The sequence below is a fragment of the Stomoxys calcitrans genome, chromosome 2 (assembly GCF_963082655.1).
Source record: "Stomoxys calcitrans chromosome 2, idStoCalc2.1, whole genome shotgun sequence".
NCBI lineage: Eukaryota > Metazoa > Arthropoda > Insecta > Diptera > Muscidae > Stomoxys > Stomoxys calcitrans.
This window is the reverse complement of record NC_081553.1, coordinates 224,501,199-224,524,547: the sequence shown is the minus strand read 5'-3', so window position 1 is coordinate 224,524,547 and position 23,349 is coordinate 224,501,199. Positions and strand designations below refer to the sequence as shown.

General features: G+C 38.9%; 3 protein-coding genes across 3 annotated transcripts; 1 reads left to right on the top strand and 2 right to left on the bottom strand.

Moving 5' to 3' along the window:
- Nucleotides 1–1,425: 1,425 nt before the first annotated feature.
- LOC106081882 (uncharacterized) lies at nt 1,426–1,727 on the bottom strand. Its single transcript, XM_013244137.2, has one exon. It carries the CDS (start codon nt 1,725–1,727, stop codon nt 1,464–1,466), a length of 264 nt encoding a protein of 87 aa, XP_013099591.1. The 3' UTR covers nt 1,426–1,463.
- A 35-nt stretch (nt 1,728–1,762) lies between these two features.
- LOC106081881 (histone-arginine methyltransferase METTL23) lies at nt 1,763–2,839 on the bottom strand. The gene is made up of 2 exons (XM_013244136.2): nt 2,481–2,839; nt 1,763–2,353 (listed from the first exon to the last, which is right to left on the bottom strand). Exons 1-2 carry the CDS (start codon nt 2,742–2,744, stop codon nt 1,763–1,765), a joined length of 855 nt encoding a protein of 284 aa, XP_013099590.1. The 5' UTR covers nt 2,745–2,839.
- Nucleotides 2,840–4,501: 1,662 nt separating this feature from the next.
- On the top strand, nt 4,502–21,734 carry LOC106081903 (probable ATP-dependent RNA helicase spindle-E). The gene is made up of 18 exons (XM_013244157.2): nt 4,502–4,766; nt 4,827–5,120; nt 5,303–5,452; nt 5,520–5,759; nt 5,825–5,941; nt 6,216–6,418; nt 6,725–6,879; nt 8,005–8,171; nt 12,759–13,089; nt 13,234–13,370; nt 15,096–15,694; nt 15,753–15,903; nt 15,972–16,190; nt 16,258–16,599; nt 20,103–20,672; nt 20,832–20,953; nt 21,032–21,250; nt 21,320–21,734. Exons 1-18 carry the CDS (start codon nt 4,569–4,571, stop codon nt 21,459–21,461), a joined length of 4,356 nt encoding a protein of 1,451 aa, XP_013099611.2. The 5' UTR covers nt 4,502–4,568; the 3' UTR covers nt 21,462–21,734.
- Nucleotides 21,735–23,349: the final 1,615 nt, after the last annotated feature.

Here is a 23,349-nt window from a genome sequence, read left to right as displayed (position 1 = left end):
CAACATACACACAAACGACGAACGATATTCACCAACGCGCACTCATACACAACACTACCAGCTGTGCACGAATATATTTTAATTTTATTATTCGTTTGAACAAAATATGATGACTGCATTGCTTTTCAAACTTCTAACGACGACCACTTGTTGACTTCCTTCTATTTGTTGCCAAAGGAATGGCATAACGGCATTTTTTTCTCAAATCAATGCTATGTACATACTATATTTTTCCGTAACATTTTTGCTTGCTAACCATTTACAACAAAATACACACGCATACAATGAATGCCACTCAACACACTTTGACATACCTTTTGCTTTGGCACTGAATCGATTTGAATATAATTTGATAGAGGATATTATCTATTTTGTGTAACCATTAATTACCCGACCGCCCGACGATAAAAGTTTCCGATCTAAAATCCTGTGTTGTTCACCCGACGATCGCTCAACAAAAACTAAATCTGCTCTGACTCAATGCCAGAGGGAATACAACGAAAACTGCAGTGTAAAAAGCGTAACGCAACATCAACACATGCAACAATTGCTTAAGTGTTGTTAAAAGGGTATCTCAGTTGAGAGTGGAGACGGAATAGAGTACAGTGCCGCCAGGCAAAAATCTCAATGTATTGTAGAAGCAAAGACAGACATTTTGCATATATGTATGTAAAGATGGTAATGGTGTATAATCATTTGCGCCTTTTGGATGTGAGATGTGTATTAAAAAATGAAATTGTTGCGCTTAATTTGTTTGTTTGTTCCGTATTGACTGAAAAACAGCTGAACCGATTTTCATGAAATTTACACAGATGACAGAGTTTGAGTCCCTGATTAAAATAGGGTACGACGTTTTATTTTACAGAAAGGGTGGTGGGGGGGCTCCCTCATACCCCCATTTTCAAAAACGCGAGATTACGGAGATGGGTGCACTGATTTTAACCACTTTATGGTACCCCAAACACACGAAATTGGTATAGAAATGTTGGGTCAAATAACCTGGGGTGACGTGCCATCCCAAAACCCACCCAACGGACATGTTTACCCATTGGGACAATATGGGCACGATATCAAATGAAAGATATTTAAGAGAAGATTACGAAATTGACATCAAAATGTCACCCTCAGTATCGGGGGTCGCCCACCCCGAAACCTCCACCCAACAGGACACTTTTACCGCTTTGGGCAATATATAATCTGACATAAAACTGTATTGTTTGAGAGCACGAGAGTTTCAGAGTAAGACTCCAAGTTACTATATCTCTTAGTATGCTCTTAAAGTTTTACAGAGTCCTTAGCAAGCACTCTGCGGAGTCTTAATAAAGGCCCCCTTCCAAACTTTAATCGATAGGCGCTATGTAATATAAAAGAATCGTCCCCTAAGGTTTCACTAACCTTTACATGTGAGTCGCACAAATAACATCCTGTGTTTATTTCCATTTTATTAAATAATATAAAAAAGCTTAATTATTATTTGCCTCCTTAACACTAAGTACACGCCCCTCTAGGAAATGTATGTTTTGATTGCAGGCACTATTATAGGCATCACTGCTGCTAAAGGTCACAAAGCCATATCCTTTAGAGAATCCTTGTTGTTTATCATATACAATAGCGGAATTAGCGACATGGCCAAATTTCGAGAAGTATGTTTGTAATTCTTTTTGTCCCACGGTCCAGGGTAAATTTCCCACAAATAACTTATAGGTTTGGCGTACAAAATTTGACATGATGACACTTCGGCTTTAGCTCGTATCTATACAATTTATAGTTCTCTTGTTATTTCTATAAGATGTATGGTATGGCCACCCAATATTTCTAGTAAATCAACGCCCGATGCTTTGCCAATATCGTCGCTGTTTATTTGTAGAGCACACAACTTCCACTTTTTCAATAGAGCTTCAATGGACCAATCAGCACTACGTTCCTGATAGGTGAATATAAATTTAGCAGTAGGATTTCGTTCCAAAAGAAAGGAAACCGTCACAAGAATATCTTCAAATACACAGGGATCGTAAAAGCAATCAGCTGCTATGATTAAATCTAAATGTCCCAAAGACCACAGACTGTTGAGGAGAAGACCCCAGCTTAGGCCAATGACTTCTATGTCTTGTCCGGGTCGTAAATTATTTACGGTACAGGAACGTTTTATGTGTTGCAATGATTTTTCACTTATTGAACGATCACTGAGAAGTACTTGGGCTCCACACTTTGCTGCTAATATTCCGGGTAAGGCAGTTCCGGCTCCCAATTCAAGAATGCGTTTTCCCACCAATGAATTACGGCGTTCCCACAAAAACCAGGCCAATATGGGTGAACACGGCCAGGTGTAAAAGGAATAACCACTTTGCAGTAACTAAAAGCGAATAAAACAGAGAACAGCATATTATTGTATTACATAAATAAAATTCTCATAGAAAGAAGTAGGAGGGGCATCAGTAGCATTTCCATTATTTATTATCACTTGCATGCTTTCTACCAACCTCTGGAATTTTTATCTCAACTTCTTCCAACAAACTCCCCGTCGGTCTTTCTCCTTGTAATGCTAATGTAGATGTCGAGTCTCCTCTGGATGTGAAATGAAAGGTTCGAATCTTTTCGTTCTCTCTTATGTCAATTGTTGTAGCACTGTTGGTTTGTTGTTGTAGACTTGTTGCTGTTGACGCAGTTGTACTGGAAGAAGTATGGTCATTACTACTACTGCCTGTTGCTGATTCACCATTTATGTGAAATCGGCCACTCGTCATATTTAATTGTTTATTTATTTTTTAGATAAAACATAAGAAAAATTGGCTATAATTATCATTTAACAAGAAAAATACTTTCTTTTATATTGTAACTTTTGAACATCTGACATCTTTAACGTAGTTAGTGACATTAGTAACGTATTGCAGATACTAAAACTAGAGGGTGTTTACATTTTGACAGGATTCACTAATAGAAGGTTAGGTCACATGCAAAACACAAAGTGGATAGGCCCCATAAACATCATTAAGGATGTCAAATCTGACGATTGAAAATGTCATCATATAGGAGAAAACGTAAACAAAGAATGAATGTAAAAAGAGAACAAGTTGACATCCTCAATGCCAAGTACTGCCAAATATTAAAAAAAAAGTATATCGGCTGATCGCTTGGCTTAACCTTATTCAGTGAATCCTGACATTTTGAAATGGATCGTCGCATATGGATTCTTGTTGTTGTACATGGTAATTAAAGGCCAAAACAGAATGAACGCGTTGAGCCATGGCGAAACAATTAAAGGAGGTCTCATTTGTACAACAAACACAAATCATATGGTACAATCCGTTCAATACATTTTGCCATCAATCTGATCGACGTTTTACATGAACTGAGCTGAGAATATGTGAGGAAGAAGATGAAAACAAAGAGAATGCAAACAAAAATCTGGCATATTTATACCGTCAAACCTGGGAGGCTGTTAACAGCTGTTCGCGTGAGACCTCCTCTTTAAATCCGCCTTGGCGTTGAGCTTTGTTTTCGAGCGTTGCGTTTAAAAATTCAACTATGCAAATAAATACCACAAAATGCACACAAAAATTAAAAAATTTGCAACTTTGATGACTGAAATCGAGCGTTATTCTGTGTTGTCATAGGTGAATTAGTTTTTTTTTTACTTGCACACGTACACAGACGAGGACAAGTTTCTTTAGTTGTGTTGAGAATAATGCCAATTTTGAAATGACATCTTGATGACGAGATGGCGGATTGCACCATATGATTTGTGATTGTTGTACAAATGAGGCTACCTTTAATTGCTTCGCCATGCTACTTTGTATGGAACATATCATTATTCGCAACATTTGGATGACCCGGAAGCTCTCAGCTTCTTATGATAACGATGAACACCAAATAGGTCGGAGCTCAAAGTTCCAGCCTTGACGGGTCAAGGGTACAAATAACTGTTAAACCACTAATTTTTTGTCATCTGCTCCGTTCGTTTTCGAAATCAGTTGTGCAAAATAAACAAGTGTGAAGAACCTTGGCAGGATTCACTAAAAGAAGGATAGGTCACATGCTAAAGCATAAAGTGGATAGACTCCATAAAAATCATAAAGAATGTCAGATCTGCAGGTTAAAAATGTCATCATCAAAAATTAAAAAAAATCTATGTAGGCTGATTGTTTGGCTTGTAAGATTGACCCTATTTTTTTCACTAACGACATCTGACGGATAGCTTTTATATAAATTGACAAAAATAATACGTTGCTTTTCATAATTTAGGTGCAACCGCATGCCACTTCTGAATTAGCATGGAAATCACAATGTAAACTAACTGTAAATAGCATTTGTGGTCGGTCACTCTTTGGGATGAATTAAACCGGGAAATACAGTACAGTTATAACTGTACATTGGTTTTAATTCTGTATTTTTAATACACGTGTTTTAATTTACAGTTGGTGGGGACACCAACTTCGGAAGTACAACCTGGCATATAGAGTCGTACTCTGCCATTTCGATTAAAGTCCAAAAAAAAAAATAAACCGGGAAACACTTGTGAAAGATTTGTGCGATTGATAATTCAAAGAAAAACTATAATAAGTTAAAAAATGGATGAAATAAATGATTTTTTCGACTTTTCAAAGGATTTCGAAAAGAAAACAGTGCCGCTTGGATGTGTGTCAGGCTCTGCCACTGCTATGGCAGGCAAGCCAAAAGAGTCCGAACGCATACAAATACGGCGGGAGTATGCGGGAACATCGTATGCCAGAGAATTGGCTCAGTTGGAACGCTTGAGATTGGACGAGGTAAGTACAAGTTGCAGTATTTCTGTAAAACAAAAAACATAAATATATAATCCTACAAAGGTGGACCTATACGATGATAAAAATAAAAGCCGTTATGACGAGGCTCGCAGCACTGTGGCCTCTTCGTGCATGGATGATTTGGAAAATCTAACAAGCGAAGATGATGATGATGATGCTTCGGATGGAAATCCACGTGCCCGCTTGGACGATGGCATCTACGATCGTTATCCATTTGATATGAATCGGGATGAGGACTTGCCCATATTCGAAAAACGTGATGAAATTGTAGAAATGATACGTACAAATCCTGTGGTCGTATTGGAAGGTGATACCGGTTGCGGTAAAACTACACAGGTAAATAAATATTTACAATTTTCTTATTAATGGCTGCTGCATTTTAACACTAACAGCATTCAAAAGTTGTACTGTTAAGTCTAAAATATAAACAATGTTAAATGCTTTAGATATGTTAAAGGTGCTTATAGACTATGGGATTTTAAGTTAACCTTGAATAATTGACACCTTATATCTTGCAGGTACCTCAATACATCCTAGATGATGCTTGCAGTCGACGGCAATACTGCAAAATCGTTTGCACACAACCCAGACGTATTGCTGCTATATCAATTGCCCGTCGTGTGTGCCATGAGCGCAAATGGCAGGAAGGGACTTTAGTGGGTTATCAGGTAAGATATTATCTTAAATGTATTAACAATTTGGATTATGTTATATATTGATCTCTTGCTTTTACAGGTTGGCCTGCATGCCAATTTAAGCGAAGACACTCGCCTTCTCTACTGCACAACGGGTGTTCTCTTGCAAAAGTTAATAAGGGAAAAAACACTTGGCTCCTATACTCACATCATTTTGGATGAAGTACATGAAAGGGATCAAGACATGGATTTCCTGTTGATAGTTATAAGACGTTTATTGACCACCAATTCGAAACATGTTAGAATTGTCTTAATGTCTGCCACCATTAATACCTATGAGGTAAAGTATGGGGACACAGCTTTTAAATGTGACCATAAGTAATAACTTACCGTTTATGTTTTCAGTTTGCAAATTATTTTAAAATCAGACGTGAGCCTGCCCCCATCATGAAGGCCGATTCTCGACGCATGTATAAAGTGAAAGAGTTTTATTTATGTGAGCTAGATCGCATTAATAATAAAGTAAGTTGTAGCTTTATGATAAAAATCTTTATCTTGTGCGTTCCAAAATTCACTTTTCCTTTTACGTCTTGAAACAATTGGAGATTATTACACAAATAAAGTCCCTAAATTTCTTTAAATTTCTTTAATTTTCATTATAAGATTTCATGAATTAAAACCAAAGAAGTTTTTCACTTGAAGGACTTCATTTTGGCCTTTTGTTTATTTGACAATTACAATTTTTTTAAATAATTTTTAATTTTATTTTTATTATTTTTATCATTTTCTTTTAAAGAATGTTCAAATTGATTATACTGAACCTGGAATCTCAACCGAAATGTATGGCATTGCCCTGAAGTTGGTTTATGTCATTGATAACATTGAGAAGCATGACGATCCTAAGGGCGTACAAAATAATTCCATACTCATCTTTTTGCCAGGCATCAATGAAATTGATAAAATGTGTAGAAAATTGGAAGAATTTGGGGATACCGATGAGTAAGTGCATTATTATTGGTTGCCCAAAAAGTAATTGCGGATTTTTCATATAGTCGGCGTTGACAAATTTTTTCACAGCTTGTGACTCTGTAATTGCATTCTTTCTTCTGTCTATTATCAGCTGTTACTTTTAGCTTGCTTTAGAAAAAAAGTGCAAAAAAAATATATTTGATTAAAATTCATTCTAAGTTTTATTAAAAATGTATTTACTTTCTTTTAAAAAATCCGCAATTACTTTTTGGGCAAACCAATATTTAGAAAAAGATTTAGTTTTCTTTATGATTGATTTTTCTATTTTTTTAATAGCAACTCCATGAAATTAAATCCCATTCGTTTGCATTCCCTCATTTCGCCAGATGAACAAGTTAAAATATTTCACCCAGCCGCAAAGGGTTATCGTAAAATCATCTTAGCCACTAATATTGCAGAAAGTTCCATTACAGTGCCTGATGTAAAATATGGTAAATATTGTTTTACAAAACATAAGCATATTCTTCTTTATATACCCTCCACCATAGGATGGGGGTATAATAATTGTGTCATTCTGTTTGTAACTTCTCGAAATATTCGTCTAAGACCCCATAAAGTATATATATTCTTGATCGAACAGGACATTTAATGTCGATCTAGCCATGACCGTCCGTCTGTCTGTCGAAAGCTAACATTCGAAGGAGTAAGGCTAGCCGCTTGAAATTTTGCGCAAATACTTCCTATTAGTGTAGTTCGGTTGGGGTTGTAAATAGGCTATATCGGTTCATAAACCGATCTTTTGTCTTGACTTCTTGAGCTTCTAAAGGGCGCAATTCTTATCCGATTTGGCTGAAATTTGGCATGACGTGTTTCGGTATGACACCAAAAACTGTGCTAAGTTTGGTGGAAATCGGTTCATAACCTGATATAGCTGTCATATAAACCGATCTGGGGTCTTGACTTCTTGAGCCTATAGAGGGCGCAATTACTATCCAATTTGCCTGAAATTTAGCATGACGTGCTTTGATATGACTTCCAACAAGTGCAAAGTATGGTTTAAATCAGTCCATAACCTGATATAGCTGTCATATAAACCGATCTGCGGTCTTGACTTCTTGAGCCTCTGGAAGACGTAATTATTATCCAATTTGGCTGAAATTTTGAACAACAGCTTCTCCCATAACCTCCAACGTGCATGTCAAATGCGGTCCGAATCGGTCGATAGCCTAAAGCAGCTCCCATATAAACTGATCTCTCTATGTTACTTCTTGAGCCTCTAGAGGGAGCAATCCGAGCTATCCGATTTGGCTGAAATTTGGCATGACATGGTTTGTTATGACTTCCAATAACTGTACTAAGTATGGTTCAAATCGGTCCATTATCTGATATTGCTGCCATATAAATCGATCTGTGATCTCGATTTGGTTGAAATTTTGTACAACGGTTTCTCTCATGACCTTCAACATACGTGTCAAATATGGTCTGAATATGTCTATAGCCTGAAACAGCACAACAGAGATACCGGTAAAAGAACTCGACAAATTTGATCCATGGTGGAGGGTATATAAGATTCGAGCCAAACTTAGCACGCTTTTAATTGTTTTTTCTTATTTTAGTCATTGATTTTTGTCTTAGCAAATCATTGGTCACGGATTCAGCCTCGAATTTCTCTTCTTTGCAATTACATTGGGCATCCAAAGCAAATTGTAGACAAAGATCTGGACGTGCTGGGCGTGTAATGAATGGCAGAGTTTATCGTTTGGTGCCACGCTACTTTTATGAGGTAAAGACTATAATTTTTAAAATTAACACCAAACGTCGAAAGGGTAGAAAAACACTCAAAAATAGAAAAAATTCAGCTTGAGTCGGTAAAAGGCGTTCTAACAAAAATTGGCTTTTTTCTATCAACTAACACGCAGGGGATGTCCCCTATGAATGCAAATGCAAATGGAACTCGATTCCACATACGAACGGTTCGGGCGAAATAATGCATTGTGCGGCCCGCTATCCAATCAATTACAAACGGGTGTGAGTTCCTGGAATGTCTAGTATCCCCGACAAACATCTTTACATCAGGAATAAGTAGAGGAATATCAGACGAACACACACCATAAAAGTACCGATAGAACAGCGCCAAACAATCCACATTGCGACGATGTTCAAGCGAGGCAATAGAGTTGGATATCCTACTGTCCCCAATCAACTCCAGGGATGATTTTGAAGCTCCAGTCCATAGATGTGAGTTGTACTCCATTTTCGGCCTTATGAAAGTGGTATAGATGTTAAGAAGATCAGACGGGGTGAAGCCTAAACACTTGAATGCTTCTTTCGACACTTCAAATACATGTTTAGCTCAACGGACATCACTTTGTATTTTCATGGCCAGAATATCAAGAGCGTCTGATTGCTCAACATCTATACCGTTAACTGTCAAAGATGATCGTAATGGGTCAGCGAATCGTTTGTGTGATAACAAGCAGCACTGAGTCTTCCGTGCATTAAAATCTACTCGATTCATTCGACCGCACCCAGAAATGGTCACCAAATCCTGGCACAATGTATCATCCATAACCCACCTCTTGTCCTCAATCTCTCGAAGACTCGGCCTATGGTCGAATGAAGACGAATGACAGAGATTACTGTCATCCGCAAATGAGTAGATCGCATTCGATGTCTGACTCAACATATCGTTGATGAAAATAATTAAAAGAGAAGGAGAAAGATCAGAGCCCTGGGGTACACCTGCGGTCAATTTATGCTCATTGGATGAGAACTCATCTATGACGACTCGAATAGTTCGTTCTCTGAGAAAGCTCGAAATAAATCGAACGCAGCCATTACCGACACCAAATGCGCCAAGTTTTGATAGTAGTGCACCGTGCCAGACCCTATCAAATGCCTTGGAGATATCCAGAGCCACAACCTTGCTCTCAACAAACTGGTGGATTGAGCGACTCAAACGTTCCGACAGAAGTGCCATGAGGTCGCCGGTAGATCGATTTCTGCGGAATCCACACTCTTGGTCACTAAGAAGGCCATTAGACTCTAAATACCTCACAAGATGGTGATTAACCATGCTCTCCATGACCTTGGAGAGAGCGGAGCATATCGCTATTGGCCGATAATTCGCAGGGTCTTTTGCCTCACCTTTCTTGGGTATTGGCTGAACGTTCGCAACCTTCCAACGCGCCGGGAAGACTCCCGCAAGGTTGAAAATGTTGCGTAAAGGACGAGCGAGCGTCGATTTAGCTGTTATAGTCTTAACTGGAATAAATGTCCTCATTCCATTTAAAATTATCTTCTCAATCTTTTCAGCAGTAGCATTTATATCGCCATCTAAAAAATATTGTTTCCAATAAAAATGCTGAAAGAATTAAGATTCTCGATTAACGCAGATCGGAGCTTAAAGATCCAGCCCTTGTGTGGCTCATGGTTATTCCGTGCTGGGGAATCGTTTTATTGTCTTCTGGCGTTCGAGGACTTCTATATTTGAAAAAAATATTTGTGTTGATAGATCTACTGTTTTGGACTGAGTTTGGTGTGGTGGCAAACGAAATTGCGATCTAGGAAATCTGTCAAAAAGGAAACCTTACAAAGCAAAAACCCATTTTCTACCTAACTTTAAACATAGGGTTTTTGTTTTTTATTTATAATAGAAACAGAGCGAAGGCCCCTTAGCGCAGAGGTTAGCATATCCGCCTATGACGCTGAAAACCTGGGTTCGAATCTTGCCGAGAATAACAGAAAAGTTGTCAACGGTGGTTATCCTCTCCTAATGCTGGCGACATTTGTGAGTTAATTTGCCATGTAAAAACGTCTCCCCAAAGAGGGGGACGCCGTTGGATACTCGGCTATAAAAAGGCGCTTAAAATTGAATCGGGTAGCACTCATTGATATGTGAGAAGTTTGCCCCAGTTCCAGAATGGAATTTGCAAATTTGCATTTGCAGTGAAAATAGATAACCCTACGGTCTGTAGCCGGACAATATCCGATTGTATGAGTTTTATATTTTAATGTTTTACATGGCATAGTACCTCATAGATGTTGCCAGCATTAGGAGGGGAAAACCACCGCTAAAAACCACCGCTAAAAACCACCGCTAAAAACCACCGCTAAAAACCACCGCTAAAAACCCAGGGGTTCAGCGTCATAGGCGGACATACTAACCTCTGCGCTACGGTGGCCTCATTCCGTTTGCAACACATCGAAATATCAATTTCCGACCCTACAACGTATATATATTTGGGATCGTTGCAAAATTGTAAGGCGATCTAACGATGTCCGTGTGTCTGTCCGTCTATCCGTCTGCCCGTCCGTCTGTTGTAATCACTCTACAGCCTTCAAAAATTGAGGTATTGAGCTGAAATTTGGCACAGATACGTATTTTTGATGCACTCTGGTTAAGTTCTTGTAAGGGCCAAATTGGACCATATTTAGACATAGGTGCTATGTGGAGCGATCTGCCGGTAAAGGGTCTAATGCCCATAAATCCTTTATTTTTTATCCGATTTCGCTGAAATATGAAACAATGAGTAGTTTGAAACTTCCCGACATCTGACCTAAATATGATTCACATCGGACTTTATATATAGCTGCCATATAGACCGATCTGCCGATAAGTGGTCAAAACCCATAAAAGCTGCATTTATTACCCGATTGCGCTGAAATTTGAAACAGTGAGTTATTTAAAGACTGCCGACATCCGAACCAAAAATGGTTTAGGTCGGACTAAATTTGGATAGAGCTGCCATATAGACCGATCTCCCGATAAAGGGTCTAAAGCCCATAAAAGCTTTATTTTTTACACGATTTCGCTGAAATTTGAAACAGTGAGTAGTTTTAGACCCAGCAACATCCGATAAAAATATGGTTCAGATCGGACTATATTAAGATATAGCTGGCATATAGACTGATCTCCCGATAAAGGGTCTAAAGCCCATAAAAGCTTTATTTTGTAACTGATTTCGCTGAAATTTGAAACAGTGAGTAGTTTTAGGTCTTTTAAGGTCCGACTTGAATATAATTTAGATCGGACTATATTTAGATATAGCTGTCATATAGACCGATCTGCCGATAAGGGGTCTAAGGCCCATAAAAGCTTTATTTTTTATCCGATTTTGCTGAAATTTGAAACAGTGAATTGTTTTGAGCTTCCCAACATCCGCCCAAATATGTTTCAGATCGAACTATATTTAGAAACGCTGCCATATAGACATATAGACCCATATAGAGCCATAAATGCTGCAATTATTACCCAATTTCGTTGAAATTTGAAATAGTGAGTTATTTTAAGCCTCCCGACATCAGACCTAAGTATGGGCCAGATCGGACTATATTTTGATATAGCTGCCATATGGACCGATCTCCCGATAAGGGGTCTGAAGCCCATAAAAGCTTAACTTTGTAACCGCTTTCGCTGAAGTTTGAAACAGTGAGTTGTTGTAAGCCTCCCGACATCCGCCCCAAATATGTTTCAGATCGGACTATATTTAGATATAGCTGCCATATAGAACGAACTGGCGTTAAAGGGTCTGGAAACCATAAAAGCTGCATTTATTACCCAAATTTGAATCAGTGTGATGTTTTAAGCCACCTGCCATGTGACCCAAATATGGTAAAGATCGGACTATATTTAGATATAGCTGTCATATACACCGATATGCCGATTAAGGTTCTGAAGCTTATAAAAGCTTTATTTATTCCCCGATTTTACTGAAATTTGAAACAGTGAGTTGTTTTAAGACTCCCGACATCCGATTCAAATATGAGTCAAATCAGACTATATTAGGGTCTTAATCCCATAAAAAGCAGATTTATTTTCTGAAAATGTTGCTTGTATATGAGTTCTCGGGACATGAATAAAATATGATCGAGACCAGCCCCTATTAAGATATAACTACGGATATAGTAATGGAGTTATAATAAAATAGTATGATTACTATATCCTTGTTTATTTCAGATCGGTCAAGATTTGGTTATAGATGCCATATAGAACGATTTCTCGATTTAAAATCTTGGCCTATACGGCCGCATAAAAGCGCATTTACTATCCGATTCGTTGAAATTTGACGCAGTGACTTGTGTTAGAGTTTTCTACATCCATGTCCTATATGGTTCAAATCGGTTTATATTTGGATATAGCAGTCAAAAAGGCCAGTATTTTGTTCTGCAAAATTGAACAGTGACTTATATTGCATAGACCACTCAATGTCCGTGCCGAATTTGGGTTCATAAGTTATCCAATTTTCCCCGGATTGTGACGAAAGGGGATTTACATATATACCCGAGGTGGTGGGTATCCAAAGTTAGGCCCGGCCGAACTTAATGCCTTTTTACTATTTTTTTTTTAAATCCCCATTTTTTCTTACAGAATAACTTGGATGAGTTTAGCATACCCGAGATGCTTCGATGTCCCCTGGAAAATGTGGTTCTTAGAGCAAAACTTTTAGATATGGGACCTCCACCGCATATTTTGGGTTTAGCACTGAGTCCACCAAATCTTAGTGACATTCACAACACTATTCTAACTTTAAAAGAACTGGGAGCATTGTATACTACCATAAATGGTACCTATTCAGTGCAAGATGGTGATATAACATACATGGGCCGTATTATGGCTAGTATGCCTCTGGATATACGTCTAAGTCGTTTGATAATATTGGGACATATGTTCAGTGTTTTGGATGAGGCGGTAATAATGGGTGAGTGTATAAGTGGATAATTTGAATTTGTGCACTTTCAAGAAAACAAAATTTCAGAATTTGTGGTTATTTTCATGGATGAACTTTTATTTTATCATATTTGTAAATTGTTAATTTTTTTATATTTTTGTTTTATCATTGTAGCTGCTGGCTTGAGTGTTCGTTCAATTTTCAAATTTCAAGGTAAATCACCACAACACGATTGTGAGGCGTATGTTAAAAAGTTGGTGTGGGCTGATGGCTCCGGTTCAGATTTGTTTGCAATTCTAAAAGCCTATAAAGTAAGTACCAGCGGTGGGCACACTTAACACATTTACACCTTACTTTGTAACGTGGTTTTGTCGTAAGCACCCATAAACCTTAAATAATAACACACTTAAATACTCCTTTAGGTTTAATTGATAATATACATCAGTTACTAAAATTCACGATGGTGTACTAAGCTCTTAGTTGCAGTGCGTTGATTGGTATCAGTCAGTGCGGCGCCAATAGGCCAATAGGTGTCAATTTTGGAAGATTAACCGCTGGGTCGGTTCGCCTTAGTATTCGGTAGATTTCTTCGGTATTTGGACGGATGGTTCTTTGGATGCTTCGGCTGGTATTCGGCAGATTTCTTCGGTATTCGGACGGATGATTCGGCTGATATTCGGTAGATTTCTTCGGTATTCGGACAAATGGTTCTTGGGATGATTCGGCTGGTATTCGGTTAACTTCCAGCCATTGGCTGATTCGGGATTCGGATATGGCTTGGGCGTGAACCTCGGGCAGCACAACTATTCCGGCTGGGCCCTGTAAAGATAAGAGCAGAGTTAGGATGGAAGCGAACGAGTCGTGTAAGGAAGCGAATGGATCGCGTTGGGAAGCGAACGAGTCGCGTTAGAAAGCGAACGAATCGCGTTAGGAAGCGAACGAGTCGCTTAGGGAAGCGAACGTGTCGCGTTAGGAAGCGAACGAGTCGTGTAAGGAAGCGAATGGATCGCGTTGGGAAGCGAACGAGTCGCGTTAGAAAGCGAACGAATCGCGTTAGGAAGCGAACAAATTGCGTTAGGAAGCGAACGAGTCGCTTAAGGAAGCGAACGAAACGCGGAAGGAAGCTAACGGATCGCGTTAGGAAGCGAACGAGTCGCGTTAGGAAGCGAACGAATCGCGTTAGCTGATGATATCTCAAGGGCTTCGGAGTGAACAACTGCGGACAATGCCGCACGTCTAATGGTTTCGCCGCCACGAGGACTTCTCCCTATCATCAGAAAGTTGTGACATTAAGTACAGACTTAAATGAACCAAGTGAGAAATATATTCCACTTGTCTTGTTAAAAAAAGACGTTGAATAACGACATTCAATGAGATCACCAGTGCTAAGATATCAATGCCCATTCCCACATCAGTTCGTATACCCTTATTACCAGTGTGTATGAATGTCCACCACCTGCGCGGATAACCACGGCCAGCGTGTGTTCATATCAACAGACATATACAACCATCCGTACATATGTCTGTTGATATGAACACACGCTGGCTGTGGTTATCCGCGCAGGTGGTGGACATTCATACACATTGGTAATAAGGGTATACGAACTGATGTGGGAATGGGCATTGATATCTTCTGCCCGTGAATAACGATGTGCTGGTAAAACGAGACCCGCGTATGTTTGTATGAAAAAATATATGTTCGGATGACAGACGGAGGCCACCGTAGCGCAAACGTTAGCATGTCCGCCTATGACGCTGAACGCCTGGGTTCGAATCCTGGCGAGACCATCAGTAAAAAATTCAGCGTAATAGACAAAATGTGAAACCAATGAGCATAATATTTGGGGACGGCCAAAGCACAAAAAGTTGTATTATGTACGAGTTTTTCCCATCACTGATTTAAGCCAACGCAAACATTTTGCTGTTACTATTTTGAGCATAGCTGTAAATAAATTAAAAAAAAAACTAGTGACTGCATGTGTTTTTCTTAAATATGAACATTTTATTAACAATTGTAACCAATTTTTTATTTTAAGACTTGGCTTTCAATGCGTGAACAAAACAATATTCGTGAAGAGGGTGAATATGCTTGGGCCAATCGCTTCTACATTAACTTGCGTTCGATTAAAGAAATGCATCTGCTGATACAAGAGCTGAAAGAACGTTTAAATGCTTACAATTTCAAAGTTAATAATACGCATCAACGTGTCCTATGGTTGGATCGTGAAAAGACCATAATTCTTAAGATAGTTATTGCCGGTGCATTTTATCCAAACTACTTCAATCGAAGTGCTCTTAATGAAACAGATCGTGAGCGCGGTGTTTATCATGTTCTATGTGGCAATGATCCATGCCGCACTGTATACTTCACCAACTTTAATACACGACACATTGGTCAGCTTTATACTCGGCATATCAAGGATTTGTTCAGTGATGTGCATATACCACCTCAGAATATGGAGGTGAGATTTCAACCTGGCTCGGAGAAGGTATTTGTTACCTTCCGCAATGAATTTGAAGATGATTACGATGAGAGTAGTCAACGTTTAATAGTGCCGGGGAGAGTGCGTCCCGAAGTGTATAAAGCTGTGCGCATGCGCATGTCCAAAATGCGTTCTTTTATAAATGTCATGGAGTAAGTAGAGACAATTGGCTTATACACTTAATTGGCTATGCATTTTTTTGAATTTTAGTCCTCGCGTTGGTGTTAAATACGCTGAAGAAAGAGGTTATGGTGCCATGGTGGATGGTGTTTGGCAGCCAAAGAAGAATGACTTGAAATATCCCGATTTGATAGTATTACCTTCAATTTTCCATAAGAAATTAAAAGGGCGTATCACACATGTGAGTTGTAATTATGTTTTTTCTATATTTTTCTATGACTTCAATAATTTTTATTTTTTTTTTTTTAGATTGACCACTGCAGCAAATTTTTCTTTTTGCCTATAGAAGAGAAAGATCGCTTGAATGAAATCTTGGAAGCCATAAATACAACCAAAGAATTGGAGGAAGCACGTTTCGCCACTCCAGCTGCCATTTCCAAAGGCATGATTTTGTGTGCTCCCCTCAATGATCGTTATCATCGTGCCAAGGTACTGAAGGTTTGCTCCTCCAGTTCTTTGCAATTTAAGGTAAGCGTGATGCAGCAATGATTATAAACTTAATAAAAAGTAAATTTAAATTGCTTTGTTTTTATAGGTTCTCTTCATTGATGATGGCAGCACCGCTTTTATACGGTTTGTTGATTTGCGTGCTTTGTGGCCCAGAATTGCCTCTTTAGCTGAAATACCTCCCAGGGTATTTCAATGTCGTCTGGCTATGGTTCAACCCTCATCGGTGTGTGCACCAAATGGCAAATGGCCAGAAGAAACCAAAGATTTGTTGCAGGATTGCGCCGACGCAGGGATATTGGAAATTGAAATATTTTCAGTGGTTGAGGCTGTGGCAAATGTGATTATCAATGTTCGTAATACCACGTTTAATGACATACTAGTGGAGAGACAATTTGCACGAAAATCCGATGAGAACTATCTATCAAAGGTAAGAGGATATTAGTTGTAATTAATTAGAAATATTGGGTTGCCTAAAAAGTAATTGCGGATTTTTTAAAAGAAAGTAAATGCATTTTTAATAAAACTTAGAATGGACTTTAATCAAATATATAATTGCCATTTTGTTCGATAACCTTTTGCCATCTTCCTGGCAAATTTAGTATTCCACGCTCATAGAACTTCTGGCCTTTATCTGCAAAAAACTGAACCAAGTGCGATTTTATAGCCTCATCATTGCCGAAAGTTTTACCATTTAGGGAGTTCTGTAAAGATCGAATAAATGGTAGTCTGATGGTGCAGGGTCAGGGCTATATGGTGGATGCATCAAAAGCTCCCAGCCAAGCTCACTCAGTTTTTGGCGAGTGACCAAAGATGTGTGCGGTCTAGCGTTGTCCTGGTGGAATATGACACCTTTACGATTGACCAATTCTGGTCGCTTCTCCTTGATGGCTGTATTCAATTTGTCCAATTGTTGACAGTAAACATCCGAATTAATCGTTTGGTTCCTTGGAAGCAGCTCAAAATATACCACACCTTTCCAATCCCACCAAACAGACAGCATAACCTTCTTTTGGTGGATATTAGCCTTTGAAGTGGTTTGAGCTGGTTCACCATGCTTGGACCATGATCGTTTTCGACTAACGTTGTTGTAAACAGTCCATTTTTCATCTCCAATTATTATTCGTTTTAAAAACGGATCGAATTCATTGCGTTTAAGGTGCATATCACAAGCGTTGATTCGGTTTGTTAAATGAATTTCTTTCAATACATGTGGTACACAAATATCAAGCTTTTTCACCAGTCCAAGACTTTTTATGTGATAATGAACGGTTAATTTTGGTATATTTAACTTCTCTCCTATCTCACACTCAGTTACATGACGATCCAATTCGATTAATGCTTTGATTTGGTCATCATCAACTTCATTTGGCCGACCGAAAAATCTGCAATTACTTTTTGGGCAACCCAATAATTTAAGAATGACAGGTAGAAATAAGTTTTTATGACCACCACTATAGGATAGGGGAATACTAAAGCAGCCATTCCTCGAAATATTAAACTGCAACCCCAAAAAGTGTACATATTCTTGATCGTCTTGACATTCTAAGTCGATCGTTATTTCGTCCGTTCGTCTTTCGAAATCACGATAGCGCACAAACAAATAAAGATATCCCCTAGAAGTTTCGCTCATCTGCTTCATATTGATGTACGCAATTGCGGATTGCAAATGGGTTATAACGGGTTCAGATTTATATACATCTCCCATATAAATTGGTTCTTCAATTAGACTTCTTGAGCCTCTAAAGGCATACATTTTTTTCATGTATGTATTATTTGTTGTATATTGTTTTGACTTCCAACATCCGTCGTCAATATTGTTCAAACCGGTCCACAAATGTCCACAGATGTAGTTCCCATATAAACCTATGACCCGATTTAAAATCTTGAGCCCCTGGAAGACTTTGTTATTATCCGATTTGGCTGAAATTTTACCTCTAGTAGTTTATTGTGATTTTGAAAATCCGTCGTATGTATGGTTTAGGATTAGGTTGAATGGGTGTCCCACCCCGAAAGGTGTGTTCATTTGAAGACCAGTCCGGTCCATTGAGGTTGTTGAGATTGTGTATCTGAGGCAACTCCCCAGAGACAAATCAGCAAGTTCGCCAAGATCGGAAAAGAATCGCCTCCATAGGATGGAAAGCCTGTTCCTTGTAGACCGGGGCATGAGTAGAGCAGAGGTTTTCTCGACTTTTCCTTCTCATCAAGACGGTATCCTCTGTAGCCGTTGTGCGGGATTCCTATGTGCACGGCCATGGCCTATCGCACCGTGTGAGGTTTTGATGTTACTTGTTGTAGTAGCAGTTTGTTGTGTTCCATCTTTCGTCTGCTTGATTCTGTTGGGTGTCAAGACCCAGGAACTCTGTCTGAGTCTAGTGGGTCTGGCTAGTCAGTTAAACAGGTGACGTGTATCGTGTGGTCAAAATTGCAAATTTTGCCCATGAACATTCCACTAAGGAACAGGGGCAAACCTCTCACATATCGAAGAGTGCAGTCCGATTCAAGTTTAAGCTCAATGATAAGGGGCCTCCTTTTTATAGCCGAGTCCGAACGGCGTGCCGCAGTGCTACACCTCTTTGGAAAGAAGTTTTACATGGCAAAGTACCTCACAAATGTTGCCAGCATTAGGAGGGGAAAACCACCGCTGAAAATTTTTTCTGATGGTCTCACCAGGATACGAACCCAGGCGTTCAGCGTCATAGGCGGACATGCTAACCTCTGCGCTATGGTGGCCTCCTCGTGTCGTGTGGTCCCTGGTTACAATCGGGACATACAGCTTGTAGCAGTGTGTTGTGGAAAGATGCGGTAGCCCTTGCCAATAAAGGACTTCATTGGGTCAATTTGATTGATTGATGACAGCTGTAATCGTACTAAGTGACCCCTTACTAAGGGCTAGGAATTCTGTCGTCCTCTTCTGGTCAACAGCTGATCAGCGTGTACTGGCAATCCATCCACAGACGCCCACAGACGTTCAGTAGTTTGACAAAAGGCACGTGTGCAAGACTCAGTTCTGCCTGCCGGTAGAGGATCCCCTTCTGGCATACTCGTCCTCCCTTTGATTCCACAGAATGATAAGCCAGGTGCGCGTTTAGAGCCCCCAAACATTTCGCCACTCACTTCGTCCTCGAATTTAAGATCCTGAGGGCCGCCATACTGTCCACATATATCTTGAGTTTCGAAGGTTGTAGGTCCATCCTCCGGAGCCGGTACAACGTAATGACTTCCGCCTGAAAGACCGTTCACTCTGCGGGTAGTCTAACTGACGTACAAGCGTCCTATACTTTGTTCGGTAGTTCGAGAAAAGGCAAGCGTGCAAGATCGTACACAGGTCTGTCTGCCGTATAAGATCCCCTCCTGGCATACTCGTCCGCGTTTTCATTCTGTGGAATGATACACCGACGTCGAGTGTCTGTAAGTAGACCCCAATCCCGTCTCTGACTGCATCCTGCAGCAGTCAGTGAATTCCGAGGCTCCGGTACGAAGACATAACTACTTGCTGTCTAAGCAATACCTTTTGGGCTGTTATCGCAGAGACCATCCAAATCATCATCTTGTGGTTAGATAACCCATGCCCAGAAGCCTCAAGGTAGATCTACATGATCTAGAGCCTGAGAATCAGCGCTACAAGAGGTCAAGCGGCATATCAAGCAGACACGGTAGCAGATGCGGTAAATGGTTACCGGGTGAATGTAGTCCTTGGAGAATGACCATCTCCCATTGCACCTGAAGAAATTGACCTCCCCCGGCAAACCAGAATAGTTCTGGCTCAATTACGTTCCGGCAGATGCTGCCGCCTCAACTTTTACAGAGAAAAGGATTGATGCCGACGTGCAAGATGTATGTCCCGATTGTAACCAGGGACCGCACACGTCACATGTATAATTGCCCAGCCAGACTCTCTAACAAATCCATCTCTTTCCCCTTTCGTTACAGACTGATCATGACTTCCGCCTACGTAAACAGTCCGTAGCTAGTCGTTATCTCGATGAAGATCACATGCGACAAAATGAAGAATATTTACGTTTTATACAACCATTAAAGGATAAGGATGTCGAACCACCACCACTTAAAAATTGCAATAAAATACTAAAGCTGCGTGGTCCCTTCTCGCCGCTTGAGACAAAGATATTTTCTGCAGTACGTGCTGGCACCTGGAAGTGTGTTGACATCGAACGAGATTCTGTAAATTCGGTAATGCTCGATACCGATCCGCAAGATGTACATGAACGTTTGATTGTGGCCGCCGGTATAACTGAAACACAAAGCGGCGAAACAATAGTGGCACGTTCAACAACCCTTATGCCAAATATTCATGGTTTTGGAGCTCTGATGACAATGCTTTTTTGTCCTACTATGCAAGTTAAACGTAATAGCAGTTGCACCAAATATGTAGCCATATTGGCTGGCCTGGGCTTTGATCCGCATACCTACAATCCTTTGTATGGTGAACATGATGTAGTGCTGAATTTGGATGTGGAAATCAAGAAGGAGGATTTTGAATTGGTAAGTATTGGATGATGCATAGTTTAAAGATTAGTAATATGGTTGTTGGTTGGGGAGATATCAAGTATGTTATATATTCTCCCTACACTTTCTCAAATTCCATGTACATGTCCCTGTACTAATAGCTGTTGGATTGTATTATGTATATCTTCTTTTCAGATAAATCAGCTTCGCTATTGTATGGATTGCTTACTTTTTACGGATCCCGGCGAAGAAAGACCGAATTTAACACCCAAAGAAGTTGGTGATTTAAAAGCTAGAATGAAGCAGCTAGTAATCAAGTATGTTTATCATAGCCTTTGGCAATATTTCGAACAGCACTGTAAGCAATGTTGTCGTGGTTTACTTTGCATTTTCAGACTTTTAAAACAAAATCGCAAATACATTGAGATACATACCGATGAAAATGACAATGTTTGGCAACATCATGAAGCTTCAGAGATTTTAGAAACCACAGCCGTATTGGGTGAGCGTTCCATTTTCCCATTATTGAATGCATTGATTTTGCATGACGAACAATATGATGCCACCCAAGCATTACTAAAACATTGCGAGGAGTTACATGGTCTGAGGCATATGTAAGTTTTCTATAATTATTTTTATTTCAAATACTTGTAAGTAATATTTAAATCACAAATCTTTTATAGGGATGGAACTGTAAAGCCCGTCACTTGTCGTTTGTGCAACCAGTATTTGGAGAATGTTGTTCAATTACGAATTCATTTGCTCTCCCAATTACATCGTGATCGTGAATTACAGATACGTTACCACAAAACAAGAGATTTGTAAAACTGTTGCCACATTTTGATTGTGAACAGCAGCAGCAGTAGTGTTGAAAACACTTAAAAAAAGCAAAAAAAAAAAAAAAAAATCAAAAACCTATTTGACATGCATTTATTCTCAAAAAGCTATGCTTTTTATTTTATCATGAATTCTTCTTCTTTTGTTGTTTATAAAGTGAATTTAGTTTTAAGTTGGATTTTTTTTCCCGAAATATTTGTTTAAGGACATTGACTTTTCATAATTGTACTCTGGCTCAAAGAAGTTTGTTTTTATTCCATTTACTATTAATCAATCAATAAAACATATAATTATTTTATGTTTTTCTTAACTATATATGAAACCATGCGCTGTATTTTTTTAATAGATAACCGATGGGCCGAACTTTGAATACCCACCATCATGGATTGACTTCAGTTCCTTAATATGTTTAATATACTCCAGTTGTACTAAGGGACATATATATCCTTAATAACCATCAACAATTAAATTACCTTGCTGTTTTGGTTCTATTCGGATGCCAAGATGCTCAATGAAACCACTGCTCAGTTCCAAAAAATTTTACCTCCAATTGAAAGAAAAATAAGCAAGTTTTAAAGCCTAATTTGCAGATCGCAGCTATATCAACTGTATACAGCACAGGTTTTAATGTCGTGGTGGGAAAATATAAAATCACACTATTGGACATTATTCTGGACGTCTACAAGAACATAAGCTTCAAAGTAGTGTACACATATGGTAGTGGCTCACCACTGACTGAAAGAGATCTATTGCGTATACAAATTAACCATTTTAATTTTTTGCTTAAAAAATGTAGTGGTACATTATTCAAAGTACCGTCCATTTTTGGCCACTACCTTTTCCTTTTGCTTAAGGATATCATGTAAAAACAACTGCTGCGGTGTTACGTTAAAGAATGAAACAAAACAAATTTTGATACCCTGTTCAGAAGTGAAGCGTATTTCCTCAAGCGCCTTTTGCATCGTTCGAAACAAGTGGTAATCAGGAGGGGCAAGGTCTGGATTTTTATACGGGTAAGCCAAAATTTCTAAACCACAGTTTGTCAACGAGTATTTTACATTTATCGTCATGACAGGTTATTGCTATGTTATATTTGTAGATTTTTTTTAAGGTTAATTTTGATTTTTTTCACTTTTACTTAACATTAAAATGGAAGCCAAAAAGTTTTGTGGGATGCAAATATGGCTACCAATTATTAATGATTTTATTCACTTTAAGCATTTTGTAATATCCATTATCTGTTTGTGCCCAAATTACTCCATTGGGGATATATGTTTGACATTTTTCAAATTTAAAAAGTGTTATTTTTGTTTTTTGAACTTTGCTGGGTTATCGAACAACTCGTCCGTACTGCTTAATTTATTATTGTTATTTAAAAAAATAGGTATCTGATCAAATTCTAGTAATTTTAGGTTTGATCTTATTCAAAAGTACGACGCAAGCTAGAGCTTGCAAACTATCGATAAACGATATTTTCGATATTTCTAATAATAAACATCGATAGTATATTGTCATTAATCCCTTCACATATCTTTCAAACGAAAATGAGAAGTAAAAACCAGGAGATCGATTTATAAAGAAGCAATACCAATGCTAAGACTGAATAAAACCAAATTTAATAAAGCCAGTCATGAGAGAAACCATTGTACAAAATTTTAGACCAAACGGATAAAAGTTGCGCCCTCCTTAGGCGGAAACATTCAATGTCGGATGGCTTATTTTTGTCCAATTTTGCAAAAAATTTAACTTTGTTGATAGTATCGTTAGGAAACATAAATCGATATTCAGGCAAAAAATAAAATATCGATAGTTCCATCGATATTTTGCCAGCTCTAGTACAAGCCCCTGTACTAACTCAATATCACATTCATAGTAC